The 17,741-nt window shown below is 37.9% G+C and overlaps 2 protein-coding genes across 2 annotated transcripts; both read right to left on the bottom strand.

Annotated features, from left to right (window-relative positions):
• Positions 1-3,328: 3,328 nt before the first annotated feature.
• On the bottom strand, positions 3,329-5,305 carry LOC114490854 (interferon alpha-4-like). The gene has a single exon (XM_036021543.1). The coding sequence runs from the start codon at positions 4,205-4,207 to the stop codon at positions 3,632-3,634; it is 576 nt and encodes a 191-aa protein (XP_035877436.1). The 5' UTR covers positions 4,208-5,305; the 3' UTR covers positions 3,329-3,631.
• Positions 5,306-11,357: 6,052 nt separating this feature from the next.
• Positions 11,358-15,791, bottom strand: KLHL9 (kelch like family member 9). The gene has a single exon (XM_028508344.2). It carries the CDS (start codon positions 15,141-15,143, stop codon positions 13,290-13,292), a length of 1,854 nt encoding a protein of 617 aa, XP_028364145.1. The 5' UTR covers positions 15,144-15,791; the 3' UTR covers positions 11,358-13,289.
• Between the last annotated feature and the right edge of the window lie 1,950 nt (positions 15,792-17,741).

The raw sequence follows: 17,741 nt of genomic DNA, 5'->3' as shown, positions 1-17,741 counted from the left end.
GCTCAGTGACCAAAAGTAACCACATTGGATGGTCTGATCATAAATTCTTAACCAGGCAGACCATGGCTGGTAGTCACGTCCCAAGACTACACCTTCCCGAGCCAAGATCAATCTTTACCTAAAGTGAGCCCTGTATCTTATTCTTAAGCATCTAGAATAACATAACTTTTAAATGTGAGAGTAATTTTCTTTTCCAGACGCCTCAAAGGCACAATAGAAAGCACCAGATCATGTGATCACCAGAGCAAGAGACCACACAAGCGATCTTGTTGTTATCTTATTCCTTGCATATAATCTCTGTTTGCTGTAAATGTTAACTATCTGTACCCACCAATGTAAAAGAAGTATGTGTTTCTCCATTTTTGCTTCTTATCCAATCCTAGAGATTTCCCCACTTTGCTTTTTGTTACCTCTGTAATCTACCAATAGATTTCAGTAACCTTCCTTGCATTTTCTGCTTCGACTCTAAGTGCATATCAGGAACTGCAGAACTGCCATTTCCCAGAGCATTTTCTCAATCCATTGAGATTTGGCTTCCAGGCATGTTCTCAAAACGTTGGCTCAAATAAACTCATAAGTCTTTTCTATAGGCTGGACATCCCTTCTTTAGCACATCCTTCATTGCAGCTTCTGGCAAGATAATTCCTTGTCCTACCTCTCATTGAAGCATAAACATAATGGAAATTCATTAAACATGATTACTGATTTTTATCTCTCACTATTCAAACTTGAAAGGTTAAAGAGAATAAGTTATCAGACAGAGAAATATATAGTTTTAAAACATAACTAACTGGGAAAAAAGAATGAGTGAGTTCAAGTCACCGTGGATCTTTCAACATGGGTTGAAAGTTCAGCCTATTTCTTTTTCTAAGATTAAACAAATCCAAGATGTGTTCTGGGGAAAGTTTTTCACATATTAAAAAAGAAAACTTTTGATAAAAGGTAAAGGTGAACATAATTTATTATGTTTGAATACATGATGAAGATAAACTTGATATTATATGAAAAAAACTATTTTAATTACCATAGTATGACTGAGATAAAACAGGTAAATGAATTTATGAATACATTAAAGCCCTTAGAATATTAATTATAGTAGTTTTAAATTTCCAGTCTGATCATTTCAAAGTCTCTGCCATATCTAAGTCTAGTTCTCACTCCTGCTATGTCTCTTCCAAGTCTTTTTCACTTTTTAGTATGCCCTGTCAGTTTTTGTTGAAAGCTGAACATGATATACTGGGTAAAAGAAACTGAGGTCAGTTGGCTCTTAAGGTGAGGTTTTGCATTTATCTCGCTAGGAGTTCTCTGTGTTGTCTGTTTGCAGTAGCTGTAGGTGTCAGAGGCTAAAATTTCCTCTGTGGCCTTGTTTTTTTCCCCAAACCCTGTAGTCTTCAGATTTCCCTAGAGACTTCTTCTTCAAGCCTGACTCTTGCAGTTCTTTTCCATTGTAATCCCCTGTTATCTATGGGAACCCTACACATGGTAGTATGTAGGGGAAAGTGCTCTATAGTTCAGTGACTACCCTCAGTCTTTTAGTGAGCCTGTGCCCCTGGGCTATGACCTTCACAAGTGCTCCTCGGCTTTTTGAACACCCCATTAGGTGAGATGGGAAAGTTGGAGGGAGTTGAAGTGAGGTGTTTCCCTTCCCCCAAGTGGGTTAGGCTCTGATAAAATAGTTTCTTTTTTCTTTTTCTTTTTCTTTTTCTAAATTGTTGTTGAAGTACATCTGTCTCCATTCCCCCACTACTACTCTCCCCACACCCCATCCATCCCCATCTCTTATCCTCAATCCTACCCCCCTTTGGTTTTTCCATGGATCTTTTATACATATTCCTTGATGACACTTTCCCTTAAATAGTTTCTATTGAGGGCAGGCCTTTGTTTAGGAGGACAGAACACTTCAGAGTATTTCAAAATTATTTCTCTTTCCCGTCTTCTGTTGGAAGCACCAGGAGATTTTTCTCTGATCTTCAGAGTGAGAACCTGGAGGTGGAGGCTGGGGTGGTGGAATTTTGAAGGTAGAATACCCACATGTGTGGGCCCCCCCCTAAGACTGGCTATACTGCAGCTTTTAAATCTCTAGCCCATCCCCACAGGCCCTCCAGTAATTCTCAATTACAGTTTAAGCGTTCCTACCCACACCAGCTCCAGATATGGACTTTACCACCAGGTAAACCATGATTCTCCACATTCCTCTTCCTCTCCAGTTATCAGAGCACTGGCTTGCTCTGTGACCTCAATTCTTGATGGTTCCAAGAAGACTTGTAGTTGTTTTTATTTATCCTGGATTTTTAATTGTTGTTGTGAGGTAGGGAATGATGACTTCTAAGTACTTACATGTTGAACAAGAAACCAAGAGTTCCCCAAGAAATGAATACATACATGTCAGAATAGCTATCTTGTATAGAGTGATGCCTCTAGAGGTATGCATTTTTACAAAAACATTTTAACAACAATTTTGAACAATTTAACTCAATGCATTCTATGACTAAAGAAGAAATAACAATCCTTTAAAAGACTAAACACACGGGCAGTGTGGCTTACTAAGTAAAGAGAATCATTTCAATAATTGTATTAGTTACAGAGAATCATTTCCAGGCCCACTTTCTTACTTCTGCATCTTTCAACTCTGGTAATGAAAATGACGGATGATTTCCACTCCGATAACTTCTTAAAGGTACAGTCACTCTGTTTCTCCCCTTTCAGGTGAGGCATCTCTTCATTGCTACTGTAGGGCCCTTCACTCCTTTCTTCTCATTATGGCCTTAAACCTAACTAGTACTGATTTTAATATTAATTGGTGTCAATTTAATATTTAAATACTAATTAAGTGATTATTGTTTCTAGATTACTTACCCTAAAAAAATCAAAGACACAAAAAAACAGGATCTGCATTTATGTTCACCTCCATATCCAGAACATAACAAACCCTGGCTTAGAGGATATCTATTTTTGCTTAAATATAATAGTAATGGGTAAATGAACTGTACCATCCATCCCTTTTTATTAATTGATTTTTTTATTTTTAGAGAGAGAGGAAGGGACGGAGAGGGGAGAAAGAGAGAGAAAGTATATATTGATTTGTCATTGCCCTTATTTATACATTTATTGGTTGACTCTTGTATATACCCTGTCTGGGATCAAACCTGCAACCTTGGCATATGGACATGACGCTCTAACCAACTGAGCTACCTGCCCAGGGACTGTCTATTCTTAAATCAAGTTGCATGTTTAGGCTTGGCATTTCTTTTTTTTTTTTAAATGATAAACAAATACAATAAAGTTTCTATAGTAAAAATTTAATGAACAAAGCAAAATAATTATTTGACAAAAAATATAAAGAATATATTTTTTTCTATTAACAGTGTAAAGGTACACATAATATTTATATAAACAAAAAATAATTTAAATCTTGTAGTTTAATAAATAAAAATAAATAGATCCATCAGCATGGTCACCTGTATGAGACTAGTGTCCACAGAGTTAAGTACAATAGCAATTGATACTCTTGAAAACATTTGACAAGTTTGACTGAAATCAAGTCATAATTATAGCAGAAATGAGTCTTTAACATGAGAGAACATGCAGAATTGTGATATCATTAGCCAGTTAGAATCATTTCCATGTTGATTTAGCTGTCATTTCTTGCTCCTAATCTTTCCTCCAAGTTTGCTGATAAAGACAAGGATCTTCTGATTTCTGCTCTGACAATCTCCCAGGCACAAGGGCTGTGCTGCTTCTCCTGCAAGTAGAGAGTGATTCTCTCAAAGTATTTTCTCACAGCCTGGATGGAGTCCTCACTCATCAGGGGAGCCTCTTCCAGCCCCACCTCCTGCATCAGACAGGCTTCCAGATCACTCAGCTGCTGATAAAGTCCATTGCAGAGTTGGTCTAGGAGGGTCTTGTCCCAAGCAGCAAACACTCCCTCTGTGCTGAAGAGGTGGAAGGTCTGCCTGATCATCTCATGGATGGCAGAAGTGGCTTGAGCCTTCTGGAACTGGTTGCCACTGAACGCCTCCAGAGGGAACCCAAAGTCCTTGCTGTCCTTCAGGCAGAACAAAGGGGTGATCCTTCTCATTTGTCCCAGGAGCACCAAGGCCCTCCCGTTAACCAGGCTGTGGGTGTGAGGCAGGTCACAGCCCAGAGAGCAGATGGAGTTGCAGCTGAGAGCCACCAGGGCCACCAGGAAGGAAAAGGGCAGGGCCATTGGGGACCTTGCAGATGCTGCTGGCCTGGCTGAGCTGGGGGACTGTCTGAATCTTGCTCTCTAGGCTCTGTAAGGTCCAACTTTGTGCCGGTGTCTTATATAGAGAGCATAGGACTTTTCAATTTCTGAATGTTTCGCTTACTTTCTATTTCTGCTTTTGCTTTCCTTGTGCACTTTCTACATACATTTGGTGGTGTTTCTAGGGCACATTTTTTTTTTTCATTATTAGCCCCCTGTCCACAGAGTCTTTCAGACATCTTTCTAATTGAATCCCCCAAGAAAACTAACAATACATATGCAGTATATATACCTATGTACTCTATTTATATCTGTGCTTTATACATTAAAAAATGAAAGTGTAAACTATACTTATTTTATTAAGTGAAGAATTAAGAATGAATAAATAAAAATTTCAGCTACAAGTTGAATTTACAAGCTATTGAGACAATTTAATATAATTAGAATGTCAATTTGATATTTGATTTAATTAAAGTTAGTTGAATTTAACTTTATAATTAAGTTTGCAGAGCAATGTAATGTATTTTAATGTAATGTATTTACTTAAATAAATAGTAATATACATAATTACATATTCAAATAAAATTTACATAATACTTCCAAATACTACCAATGTATAGATATAATTTAAAATCATTCAAAATGGCTAAATGCTATTGAAATATTATTTTCTTAACATTGATTTTTAGGTACTTAACTTTTAATTTGGCTTCATATTAAAAATACTTTTTAATTGCTGTAGCTGCTGTATTAATCTAGAGATAATCAACATTTTGTTTATTTAGCATTTGACAATGAGAACAATTTAAACAAAATCACCAGTTTGAATCTTTTTTGTATTTTGCATTAAATCCAATTTTTGAAAAGACTTTTAGAAGTTTCAATCCAAGTCTAGTCTTTTCAAACAGAAGCAAACAGCTTTTTTCTAAATTCATAACTGTGTAAATATTATCACATGAATGATTTTCAGCTCTGATTCTGAACTCTTCTTCACACTGTTTATTTTGCATAGAAAGTCAGGTTGCCTCAGACTTCTGGATTTTCTATTTTTTTTTCCAATTCTCACCCAAGAATATGTTGTTTGTTTGTTTCTTAAAGTTTTTATTTACTTATCTTTAGAGAAAGGATAAAGGAGGGAGAAAAAGAGGGAGAGAAGCATCAATGTAAAAGATGCAAAAGAAACATTGATCGATTGCCTCACATGCCTCCAACTGGGGGCCTGGCCCACAACCGGGGCATGTGCCCTGACCTGAAATTGATCCAGCAGCCTTTCTGTTTGCAGATAACACCAAACCCACTGAGTTGCACCATCAGGATTGTTTGTTTGTTTGTTTAATTGATTTTAGAGAGAGAGGACGTGGGAGAGAGAGAGAAATATCAATATGAGAAACATCTGTTGGTTGCCTGCCATATGTACTCTGACTGGGGATTGAACCTTCAACCTAGGTATGTGCCCTGGCCAGAAAAGGAACCCCCAGTGCTTTGGTGTATGGGACAATGCTCCAACAAACTAAGCCACCTGGCCAGGGCTGGATTTCTACTCTTTAAATGGTAGGTGCTATGATCTGAATGTTTGTGCCCCCCCACCCCAATTCATATTTTAAAATCCTATGCCTGATGTAATGGTATTAGCATGCAGGGCCTTTGGTAGGTGCTTAAGTCATGAGAGCTCAGACCTCATAAATGGGGTTACTGCCCTTATTAAAAAGGCTCCAGAGAGATCCCTATTCCCTTCCAGCTTGTGAGAATACAAGAAGTCTGCACTCAGAAGGTGCCTTACTGCCCATGCTGAGGCCATGATCAGCCTCCAAAATTGTGAGCAAATAAATTTCTGTTATTTATAAGTGACCCACTCCTGTATTTTGCCATCACATCCTGAACTAAACTAAGGCATTAGGAATGAGGCCATCTTCAGCAAATCAGCTCATTAGTAACTGGGCTTTGCTTATTTGCTTATTTGAGGAGTCAAAAATGATGTCCATGTCTCTATTTTGAATGGAAGAATGGGTGGGAACCCTTTTACATAGAGAAAACAGGAAGAAGATAAGGGCCTAAGGGCCAAAAGGCCGAAAGTATATATTCAATTTTGGACATGTTCAGTGGAGATATTCTAGGGTAGCGGGCAGAAATACAGGTCTAATGTTTGGAGACATGATTATGAGTAAAGACATACCTATGGAAGTCATAACCATAGAGATGACATTTGGAACTATTTGGGAGGTTGACTGTATGAGCAGAGAGGACAAAGTGCAGCATCTGGCTTAGACTGTTGAGGAACACCAACATTCCCTGAGATGACAGGGGATGGTCAACAAAGAAAAGAGAGGAGGGGCAGAAAAACAGGAAATGGTGGCATAGAAACCAGATAAATGAAGGTCAGATTTAAATAGAGTATGTGGTCACTGTCAGATGCTTCTGAGATGTCAATCATGGCTAACTGACAGTGATCTCTGACCTCAGCAAGATGTAGCTCATAGTAAACCTTGGCTGAGCAGTTTCAGAACAGAGAGGCTGCAGGCATGTTGCTGTGAGTGGAGAAATGAGTTGCATGTGAAGAAGCAGGGGCAGATCTTGCAGAAAACACGCAAGAAGTTTGGGTATGAACAGAATGACAGGAGCAAGATAATACAGGTGGTTGCAGGACTGGATAATGGTCATATTTAGGATGAAGAAGATGGAAATAAAGTGCATTTAATATTGATCAAAAGAAGCTAGTAAAGTAGGAAAGAGGAAGATGTTATACAGGAGAGAGAGGAGGTAGCTGGTAAAGCATTGGCACCTTACTAGAGCCCCCTCTGCTTTCCTACTGAGAGTCCTTCTCAAGAACTAAACCTTCTAGAAGTGTCCCTGTGTTTGGTGTCACAGAGGTTTTGCACTGTGGGGAATGCACCATGGTGAGGCTTGGGATGAGTCAGAGGGCCTGTGGTGTATAAGGTGATGTAAGGGCCAAGTGTGAGACTGGAAGTGGGAACAGAAATAGGCCACACTTGCTCTTCTTGGCAGATCAGTTTTTTCTTGAATGTTTATCAATCTTGAGGATGTAAAAATGTGTTCTTTAAATTCATGTGCTTACATATCCCTAGATATTAATCATGTATCCTCAGGGATGCCAATATCTAGGTTTGAATATTGTTGTATAATGAAAGCCAATGTTCTGTGGTTTCAGTTGCTGTTACTTACCTAGAATCTCTTTCCTTTGGAGCACAGATAAGAAAATCAAATACTTCACTTTGGAAGAAATTAAGACCTTGTTTTTGGACAATCCAAAAGTTTTTTTCAACAATTTTCATGTTATTTTTTTGCAGTGAAAAGACTTTGATTCTTTAAATTACAGTTGACATTCAATGGTATATTAGTTTCAGGTGCATAGCATAGTGGTTAGACAGCTATGACTTAAGCAGTGATCCCCCCATAAGTCTAGTACCCACCTAGCACCATACATGGTTATTACAATATTGTTGACTGTATTCCCTGTGCTGACTTTATGTCCCTATGACTATTTTGTAACTACCAATCTGTACTTAATTTCTTCTCCTTTTTTACTCAGTCCCCCAACCTCCTCCCTTCTGGCAACCATCAGTATCTATGAGCTTGTTTCTATTTTGTTTGTTCATTTATTTTGTAAAACAATTTTTATTCTTTATTTTTGGGAAAAAATGAAAGCCATTTAACCAATTGTTCCCTAGTCACGGCCTGGTCTAAATATTTACACCATCCGTTCCTTTCATCAATAACCAGTTACAAAGGGGCAGTGAAAATAGCCACTTGCTGGACTTCATGTACCAGTGAGAAACAGTGAAGTTCAATATCTCAAGATTCAAACTATTTTTCCTTAGTTCCTGACTTTTCCTCTTACAGAAAACTGGAGAGCTAGCCTAGAAAGTTATAAAATACCCTTCCCCCTATTTTCTAGCTTAATTCATTAACATCTACAGTGTATCTGTATACATGTGATAAATGGAAGGTTTTGTGAAAACTGTTTGTGACTTTCTCATCTGGAAAAGGACAGAGAGATAAAACAAACCAACCAACCACACCCTGTCTGGTGTGGCTCATTGAAATGAGCACTGGTTGATTCCCTTCCCGTCACAGCACATGCCTGGGTGGTGGACCAGATCCCCAGTTAGGGGCATGGGAGAGGCAACAGATAGATGTTTCTCTCCTTTGCTTCCCCTCCCTGTAAAAAATAAAATAAAATAAATACATATTTTAAAAACCGAAGTAAACATTTTGCCTAGCATTAAGAAATAGGTGTTATTACTGACTTCAAATTAGTATTTTATACTGAATATGTGTTGGCTCATGATCTACTATGAATTAGAAAGTTTTATGGATTGCTAATGTTTTGACTTCTAAGTGATATACTTCCCAAATAAGATAAGGTTGTTTGAGTCTGTAGAAATTAGGCCTGCTGCCTACCCACACATACACAGATTCTGCTAACTGGCAGACTTTTTTAAAAATTCACTTTAAAAGTAAAGTTATGGAATGTCTGATGAGGTCCTATTGGGAAGAAAACACTAATAGTGTAATGCTGAGATGAACACTTTGGAGGCTTACTTTTTTTGTCATTATTAATTCCAGAAATACGTTTAATGTCTAAAATATGTATTTGGAAAATAATCTTTTACTACTTTTGCCAAATTGCTTTCTAAACTATGTTAATTGATAATGCACTTAGCAATATAAGAGGATGCTTTCTAATCCAACAGTTGTCAAAACTAAGAAACAAACTCTTGAGTACCTGAAATGAGAAAAATTGCTAGTGATAAATTTTGATAAGTATTTGTGATAAAAATATGAATCTATCACTTCAAGGCTCCCAATTAATGAGAAACAAGCAGATATTTCATGAACAAGATCAAGAACATCTCTCTTTAACAAAGAAATTCTAAAACTAGAATTATCCCTATTAAAGTACAGATACAGTGCCTTGTGTAATTACTATGATTTTGCTGGAAGTATTTATCAATGCTTCAAGTTATGAAAGAAATAATATGAAATACAGTTTTTATACTATGTAGGTAATATGATTTTTTAAGGTAAAAACACATGAGAATCCATGCCAAAAAACTGTTAAAAATCAATGAGAGTGATGTTGCACTCAAAAACCTGTAAGAATCAAGGGAAGTACTAATGACAGAAAACATGTGAAGACCGTGTATTTTCTTACTACTGCAATCAAGTTTGGAATATAATGTGAAAACAAAATCCCAGTTGAAATGGCAATCCATACAACTAAGACGACCTCAATAAAAGATCACTGGAACTGAAGGAAAAATATCCTAAATTGCCCATATAATAAATTAAATTTTAGTATATGATTTTAAAAAGCTCAAAAATTCAGTGAGAAAGTGAAGATTAGTCAGAAAGTGGTGATGGAGTAGTTGGGTGATAACTTGGAAACATACATTAAATTTTATACTGAAAGTTTTTAGTAAAAAGTCATGTCCTTAATAACAAAATACTAGGATAATTATACCATCTCATAAGAAAAAATTAAGAAAGCATTTTAAAAATGACAAAAGAGATTTCTCAGAGCTTCTTCGTTATGCAACTTCCCTTCAGTCTGATTCTCCAACTTACCTCACAGCATGGCCCCCAAATGCCAGTCTCACTTCCACCCCAAAGAAACCAAAGCCTCTTCCTGCCCTCAAGCCACAGAAGTCAACCTCTCAGACTTACCAAGGGAAGAAAAAAAAAACAGCAAGAAGCAACTGAACATAGTGAAGAAGTACAAAATGAAGTAGACAGACTTAATGAAAAAGGCAGTGAGGAGATTCTGAAAGTAGAACAGAAATATAACAAACTCCACCAGCCACTTTTTTCATTAGAGGTGAATTGACCACCAGAATCCTAACAAGATGGTTGTGATTTGTCAGCCATCACAAGTGTCTGCACTGCTTGGAGAAGAGGATGAAGAGACACTGTGTTACCTGACAGGAGTTGAAGTGACAGAATTTGAAGATATTAAATCAGGTTACAGAATACATTTTTATTTTAATGAAAATCCTTTCTTCGAAAATCAAGCTCTCAGGGGTCTCAGAGATACACTCTGTCTCTGTGAATATGGACAGTGAGCATTTACCAACATGTATCTACTTGTTTAAAAAAAGGGAAAACAACTTTAAAAAGGGGGGCTTTATAGAAGGTCAGCAAAGAGTGAGTTTGAGATGTTTGGGTGGGTTAAGTGGGCATTTTGACAACATGGTTTCTCCTTTGGCATGTTTAATTGTGAGGTTTAATAGACATCCTTTCAATTTAAGATGACACTTTCAAACTAAAATTCTCTCCTAATGATGACTTGAGCCCTGCCACTCATTAGGAAAAGCAGCAGAACCTGCAGGATCTTATTCAGATTGACATCAATTGTAATCTTGTCCTATTTATTTTTAAATTTTCTTTTTGTCTCACTGGAAAGATGATGCTCAATTTTAAAGGTTAAAAGTGTACAAGTTGGTTTGTTACAATAAAACTAAATGCATATACACATACACTAAATAAAATTTTAAAAATGGCAAAAGAAAAACTAATTTCACTATATTACCAAAAAGCTTTATGTTAAGACATACACTGAAAGAAAAATGATGGGAAAATATATGCTGTAAATAAAGATTAGTATTCTTACTAAAATAAAGATTTTTATAAAAATTTCACTTCATTTCAACCAGAAAGAAAAGCTACCGTAACTGGAGACAAAGAGTTAATGCCACCTTTGCATGTTAAGAATTAACACTGAGGCACTGGCTGGTACAGGTCAGTGGATTGAGCAGAGGCCTGTGAACCAAAGGGTCAGTGGTTCGATTCCCAGTCAGGGCACATGCCTGGGCTTGCAGACCAGGTCCCTGGTGGAGGGTTGAACACACTGATGTTTCTCTCCCTCTACTTCTTCCTCCCTTTCTTTCTCTCTAAAAATAAATAAATAAAATCTTTTACAAAAAAATTAGCACTGACAAAGCAATAGGATAAGGGCAAGGAATGTGACATCAGTAATATGTAAAAAGACAGCAAAATTATCTCTAAAGATCAAAGTGCAAAAAAGATGGACAAATTTGATCTTGAAATTTAACTGAATGACCCTGCCTTTGGAAAACTGTAATATTGAGGGGAAAAAAAAATCAATGCAAGCAAATGCCAGTTAAATTGTATTTATTATATAAAGAGATGATGTAACTTGGTATGAAAAACAAAGCAACTCCAACAGTTACTACAAAGGCAAAGGACATGAATATCTGATCAAAGGAAACACATATTTAACTTCATTAATAATCAGAGAAATGATTGCAATACCATTTCTTGCTTATTCAATACACAAGGTTAACAGCAATTTCTACATTTTCTATTTACTAAATGTACCCAAATGTGTTATTTTTAGTAATAAAAAATTAAATCATTAAAAAAACACAAAAGTACGAAAATTTCTGCCAATGCAGAAATCATAAAAAGCATTGAAATGAATCAACACTTGTGTGGGCAGTAAAATTCAGATCCTTGGAAGCCAATTCCTTTCGTCTTGGTTCCTGAGTTTTATGATGGGATTGTCAATAACAAGGCTGTTCCTGATTTACACTACGACAATCTCCCAAGTATAGGGATATAAACATACATATACATGTAAGTAAATGTATGTATGTAAATTTTTTCTTCAGGTAGATATTCCAGGAAAGTACTTCAGAATTACTCACTACAGAGGACTCCTATGATTCCATTTGCTGATAAGGTCCCATTAAGATCTCCTTCCAAGGTTCTCAGCCAGTAGGGATATCCTTGATATTCAAGATGTACTTAGTACTGCTTGCAAGATAGCAGTGCCTGAGGCTTTCTGTAACTGGCTCCTTAGGGAATCTGAAATTGGTCCAGTCCTTTAGACATGGCCAAGAGGATATTTTTCTGATTTGATGTTGAACAGAGTGTATCTACTGCCTGCTCAGATGATTATCTAGATGACAGCCTTGAGGAAGATCACACAAAACTCAGGATGCACCACGGGCTGGAGTAGCTCCCGTGCAACCAGCCCAAACCTAATAATCTTATTAGAATGACTAAATTGGGAGAATGAATTTAAAATCCCATAGCTTTGTTCAGCGTACTTCTTTCTTTGCTTTTATAAGTTTTACTGAACAAAAACAGAAAAAAGCAGAGCTTAAATTTACTAAGCAAAAGCAATCCTCTGAAACCCTAACTTTGCTAAGTAATCTGTATAAAAGCAACTCTACAGAAAACAATATACAAGCAGAAAAAGTAACATAAGTTTTATCTAAAGTAACAACTTAGTCAAATGCTAAACTTGGTTATCAATTTCACATAGTACTTATCTATTTCAATTCAGCATATCTATATAGACATTTACTCCCTGGTACTGAATTCCCATTTGAATAGAAATAGCTGCTACGTAGAAAAACTTAAATTTAAAAACAATTTCACTCTACCTTAAATGCCAATCAATTTAAAAACTGTGTATGTATGTGCATATATATGTATGTATGTATGTAAGTTCATGTATTTTTTTCTCTCTCTCCAGAAACACAAACTCTGCCTTAGAGCTATACTGATTTTTTTAGTTAATACATTTTAACTTATTATTTCTCCTGTCTACCTAAGAAATTTCACATAATTCTGAACGCACCCACACAATCTGGTGAGTTGGCAGCTATGTCAAAAATTCTATGAAAAAAAGGGAAGTAGTTAACAATATGTGGTGACCTTTTGTTTACTATTTTAGGTTAGCGCTGGCAGCCTCCCTTTGATGGTTTGCAGTTAGATGAAAACTTTCAACTTCAAAGCATGATGAACGTAACTACACATTTACTACAATCATCTACACTCTCACATAACACCACAAAAAGACATCTAACATTTTTTATGATCTTTTTACATTTCTTAAAACACCTATGTTGAATATTTTCAGAATCCATTTAAACATCCGATAGACATACTAAGCCAAACAATACAAATAATATCAGTTACCTTTTCATCTAATAACTTGACCAATCATTGGAAAATACAACTAAAGGGGAAATACAAGATCATCCTCTATGCACTGCAAAGACGTATCATCTTAGTCCTAGGAATGATCCGAAGGTGCTGAAAGAGGTGATTCTCTAGAAGGTGACCCAGGGTTTTCTTCAGGTGGAAAAACTGTGAGAGTACAAGCTCGAATGCCACCAAGCGACTCTGGAAGATCAAAAACTTTATGCCACTCGTCCTTTTCTGGATCATATTTCTGGACAATTTCTACCATACAACGATTATTCCAAGAATATCCACCTACAACATAGATTTTATTTTCAAAGACAGCAACTCCAACATCACTTTGACCTCTTAACATAGCAGCAATTGGTGTCCACTGGTCAAGGGTTGGTGAATAGTATTCACAGCTTAGAACATCATCATAGTCACTCGTTCCTCTGAAGTGATTGCCACCGATGACATAGAGCTTGTCTCCAACTGTACACATGCAATGCAGACCTCTAACTGTAGTCATTGGAGCCTTCTGTGTCCATTTGTCCGTATCTGGGTCAAAACACATGAGCTCGTTTTGAAAAGTGTCATGAGTAATTCCTCCCGAAATATACATTAAGCCTCCATATACTGTTCCTGCATGGCCATAGTGGGGTTCACTCATTTTTGCAACATAGCTCCACTCATTCATTCTTGGATTGTAACATTCTACTGTGGCCAATTCACCAGCTGCACTTCGCCCACCAACAGCATACAGATGTCCTTTGAGGGCACTCAAGTGGAAGAACGTGCGCTTTTCATTTAATGATGCAACCTGCATCCATTTATTATACCGAGGATCAAATCTGAACACTGTATCGACAGCAGTTTTTCCTTTTGTATCATAATTACTTTGACCACCAACTACATAAAGAAAGTTCCCAATGACAGCAATGCCATGTTGGTAACGGGGGGCATCCATGGGAGCTAATGATCTCCACTCTTGTGCCCTTTCATCATACATCCGCAATTCCTTACTGACAACCAGCTGCTGCCTCAAAACGCCTCCTAAAGTAACCAGGTGTGTTGAGTCAGAGCGAATGGCAGTTCTATCTGACTGCATCACCGGCTGCATATATGGCATCATTTGGTAATTGCTAGCTTCCAAAAGCAAGTTCACACAGGTATTGTCTGTTCGCATGAAATCTACTGTCTGCACATAATTGATGAGGTCCTGTGGTGTCATTAGTGGAAATCGAATGTTCTTCATTAATTTTGCAGCATAATCCATCCGAGGGTCTTCCAACCTGAGCCAGCGACAGGCAGCCTTGAAGAGGTCAAGTTCACTACAGTGCTTAAGACTGTTACTGGAAAGCACAAAGGCAAGTCGTTCAAAAGGGAGTTTTAGAAACTCCCCAGTACTCAGTAATGCAGGAAAATGTTTCAGGATGAAATTATTGACATATTTATCCACTTCTATAAGATTATAGGTGTTAGCTATTCGCCCAACTTCAACACAGTTATCTAAAGAGACTCCTGAAATAAGAAACACTTTACAGAAGTCCAAAACAGGTAAAATTTGTAAAAAGCTGGCAGCTTCAAGTGTGTCCTGAAGATTGTCCATATTAAGAGAAAGTTTTGCAGTATAAATAAAATCAATTATTTTCTTCAGACCAACCTTGTTCACCCCATGAAGCTTAATGCACATTAAGTCTTGTTCTTTCATTCCACCTGTGAACATAGCCTTGAAATAATCACTAGCAGATGACATCATAGCTCTGTGAACAGGAAAGATTTCCTCTCCATCACCCGGCACCAGAGTCACATCACAAAGCAATCCTTCTATTCTAAGCTGATCAAAGCCTTGCAATACCACTGAACTGTGAGTATTGCTGGTAAAAAATCGAGTGGTTCCTGCTTTACAAGGCTGTAAGTGGGCGGAGACGCCCATTTCTCCGTTACCAAGAGACACTTTCATGGGAAAGCCTCTTGCACAACGATGTATGCCGGAGTGCGGGATTAAAATCGGAATGCTTTCGAGGAAAGGAGGATGTCCAAAGAGCAGGAGAGCTCGCTTTCCTTATCAAGAGGAAACGTGGCACCCCTCAGGCACACCAGTCAGTTATCCACTTAAAACTGCTGTGCAGCAGAAGCACAAAGCGCTGTGGACCTCAAATCTGACTGTTACACAGATGATTCATCATCTGAAGGCAATTAAGTAACCCGGTTCACCTTGTCCGGCGGCTTTTGCTGCTGCTTTTCCAGCGGTTCCGCTCCGGGCAGAGGAGGAGGCCACGCCACGTACTGCAGCTCCGCAGCTCTGCAGCTCTGCAGCTCCGCAGCTCTGCAGCTCCCCAGCTCCCTCGGCAGCGAGGCCGTGCACCCTAGAGAACCGCCGGTAGAGTCCTCTGCTGTCACCAAAGCGTTGCCGCGGCTACGGGTCTGTCAAGCCAGGGCCTGGAACACGGGTCTGCAACAAGGGGCCTTACCCCGAAAGCCAAGCCAGTCCTTCCGGAAAGGCCTAGTCCCAGGATCCCTCGGGCTAGGAGCGGCCGCAGCAGCTACTGCGGCTGCGCGGCTGCCGGACTCCTCAGTGGGCGGGCGTGGAAGGAGGGGAGGGTGAAGTGCGCCAGAGACGCGAGAGGCGGGGGTGTGAAGCGTAGCAGGGCTGGACATGCGTAGAGGGTTCCTGCTCCTTTTGTATGTGTGACTGAAGACCGGCAATAGCTGCACTTATTTATGCTGCTCGTTTGGTATAAACTCTTAACAGCGTCTGAGCGCTTCACACCGAATGTATACCTTTTCTTTAAGATTTACACTTCCAGGCTTCTGCCTTTTGAATAACAATGAAATGCAGCTTTTGTGTAAATGGAAAGGAAAGGCAAAAGAGGGCATGGTGGAAGATGCTTAAAATATTTCCTCTATAAAAGACTTTATAATTTATATCACATACCATTTAATGGACACCTCAATTATAACTAGTTAATATTTTCAAAATTTTAATCTTTTAAAATACATACCATGTCTCTTTAAATACCAAACTGAGACCATGCTATCTAAATAATATAGCCTATATTTTTTAGCTTGCAGTGGAATTCCATCATCAGTAATTTTTTCATGTTTTTTTCCACTCATAAATTTTTAAATGACTACACAACTGTCAGTAATCATACATACTGACAGTAGTTTCCTTTGCCCATTATTTGTTTCTGAATACACACCTTCTTATCTTACATTGTTTTGTAGAATCTGTAATAAAAATAGAATTTGGGAACAAAACTTTCCCGTTTTTTCAGATAAATTCTAATGGCAGAATACTGATTCAAGACAGATGTTTCCTTTCAAAACAGTGTCACCAGCAATATTTGAGTGTGCATTTCCCTTTAATCTCTTTACAGATATTTTATTAATTTGAATTTCTTTAATTACTAGTAAATTTAAATTTGGCATGTGAGTAAATGTATACTTTGACAATTCTTTCAACACTTTCCACAATTTGAAGTTATTACTGTCTTTTAAACTCTTCTAGTTTTTTCATGTATATGCAAACTAACCAGAATATAGCTATATTCTTTTTACACTCTCCCTACTTGTATATAAAAGGTAGTTTACCATACTCACTGTTCTGCATCTTTTTTTCACTTAGAAATCTTCCTATATTAGTAGATAGAGAATGTCTTTATCTTTTTAGACAGTTGTATTGTTTCAGAAATTATTTAGGCAGCCTCCTACTCATGGACATTTAGCTGGCTCCGCTTGTTTTCTGTTGTTTCTGGTGGATGGCAGCAAAGTCCAAGAAGGCTCAGACCTCTTCTGTCCTCCACCAAATGCTTCAGCAGATCTTCAGCCTGTTCCACATAAGAAGTTGATTGGAATTGGTCTGGAGAAATTCTTCACTGGACTTCATAAGCATTGGGAAGTCCTAGAGACCTGCTTGCTTTCGGAGTTGGGGATGGAAGGACTCTCTTAAGCTATGAAGACTTCGTACTGGACCTGAAGAGGTAATTCCAAGGACTCAGTCTCTCTATGGAAAAGATAGTAGAGCTGCTGTATCTGGGAAGTTCTGAGAGGAAAAAATCATGGAATAAGACCTATGCTCTTAATGAAACAGTTGTTACAGACCTATACAATTTATCATACTCTAATATGTTAGTCATTTCAAAGACTATTTTTTTCTGCCTTTATCATGAAATAAATTAAATTTGTCACAACCAAAATTCAGGTTCATGTGCACAATGCACTAGTAAGCCAAACACTGAGTGAGACAATGGTGCTTGGAGATAGAGAAAATTTCAATTTGCCCAGAGCTAGAGGGCAGGGGAACAAGATGTTTCAAGTGTGTCATCCTCAAAAAGCAAAAGTAGGGAGGTTTTATGTGGCTAGGGAGTAAAGGAAGGGAAGTTTCAGGGAACCGAGGGGAAACATTATGTTTCTTCAGAAAGCAGATAACATTTTGTGCAACCAGACTTCTGGGCATCAGCAGCTGATGGCAACTTTTATTCCTTCTGTAAAACAAATTCATAAATTTTCCTTGTGTCTCTGGAATTATCTTCTCCCATTTGACAAAGACACAACA

This window comes from Phyllostomus discolor, chromosome 3, assembly GCF_004126475.2.
Source record: "Phyllostomus discolor isolate MPI-MPIP mPhyDis1 chromosome 3, mPhyDis1.pri.v3, whole genome shotgun sequence".
NCBI lineage: Eukaryota > Metazoa > Chordata > Mammalia > Chiroptera > Phyllostomidae > Phyllostomus > Phyllostomus discolor.
This window is presented reverse-complemented; position numbering and strand designations above follow the sequence as displayed.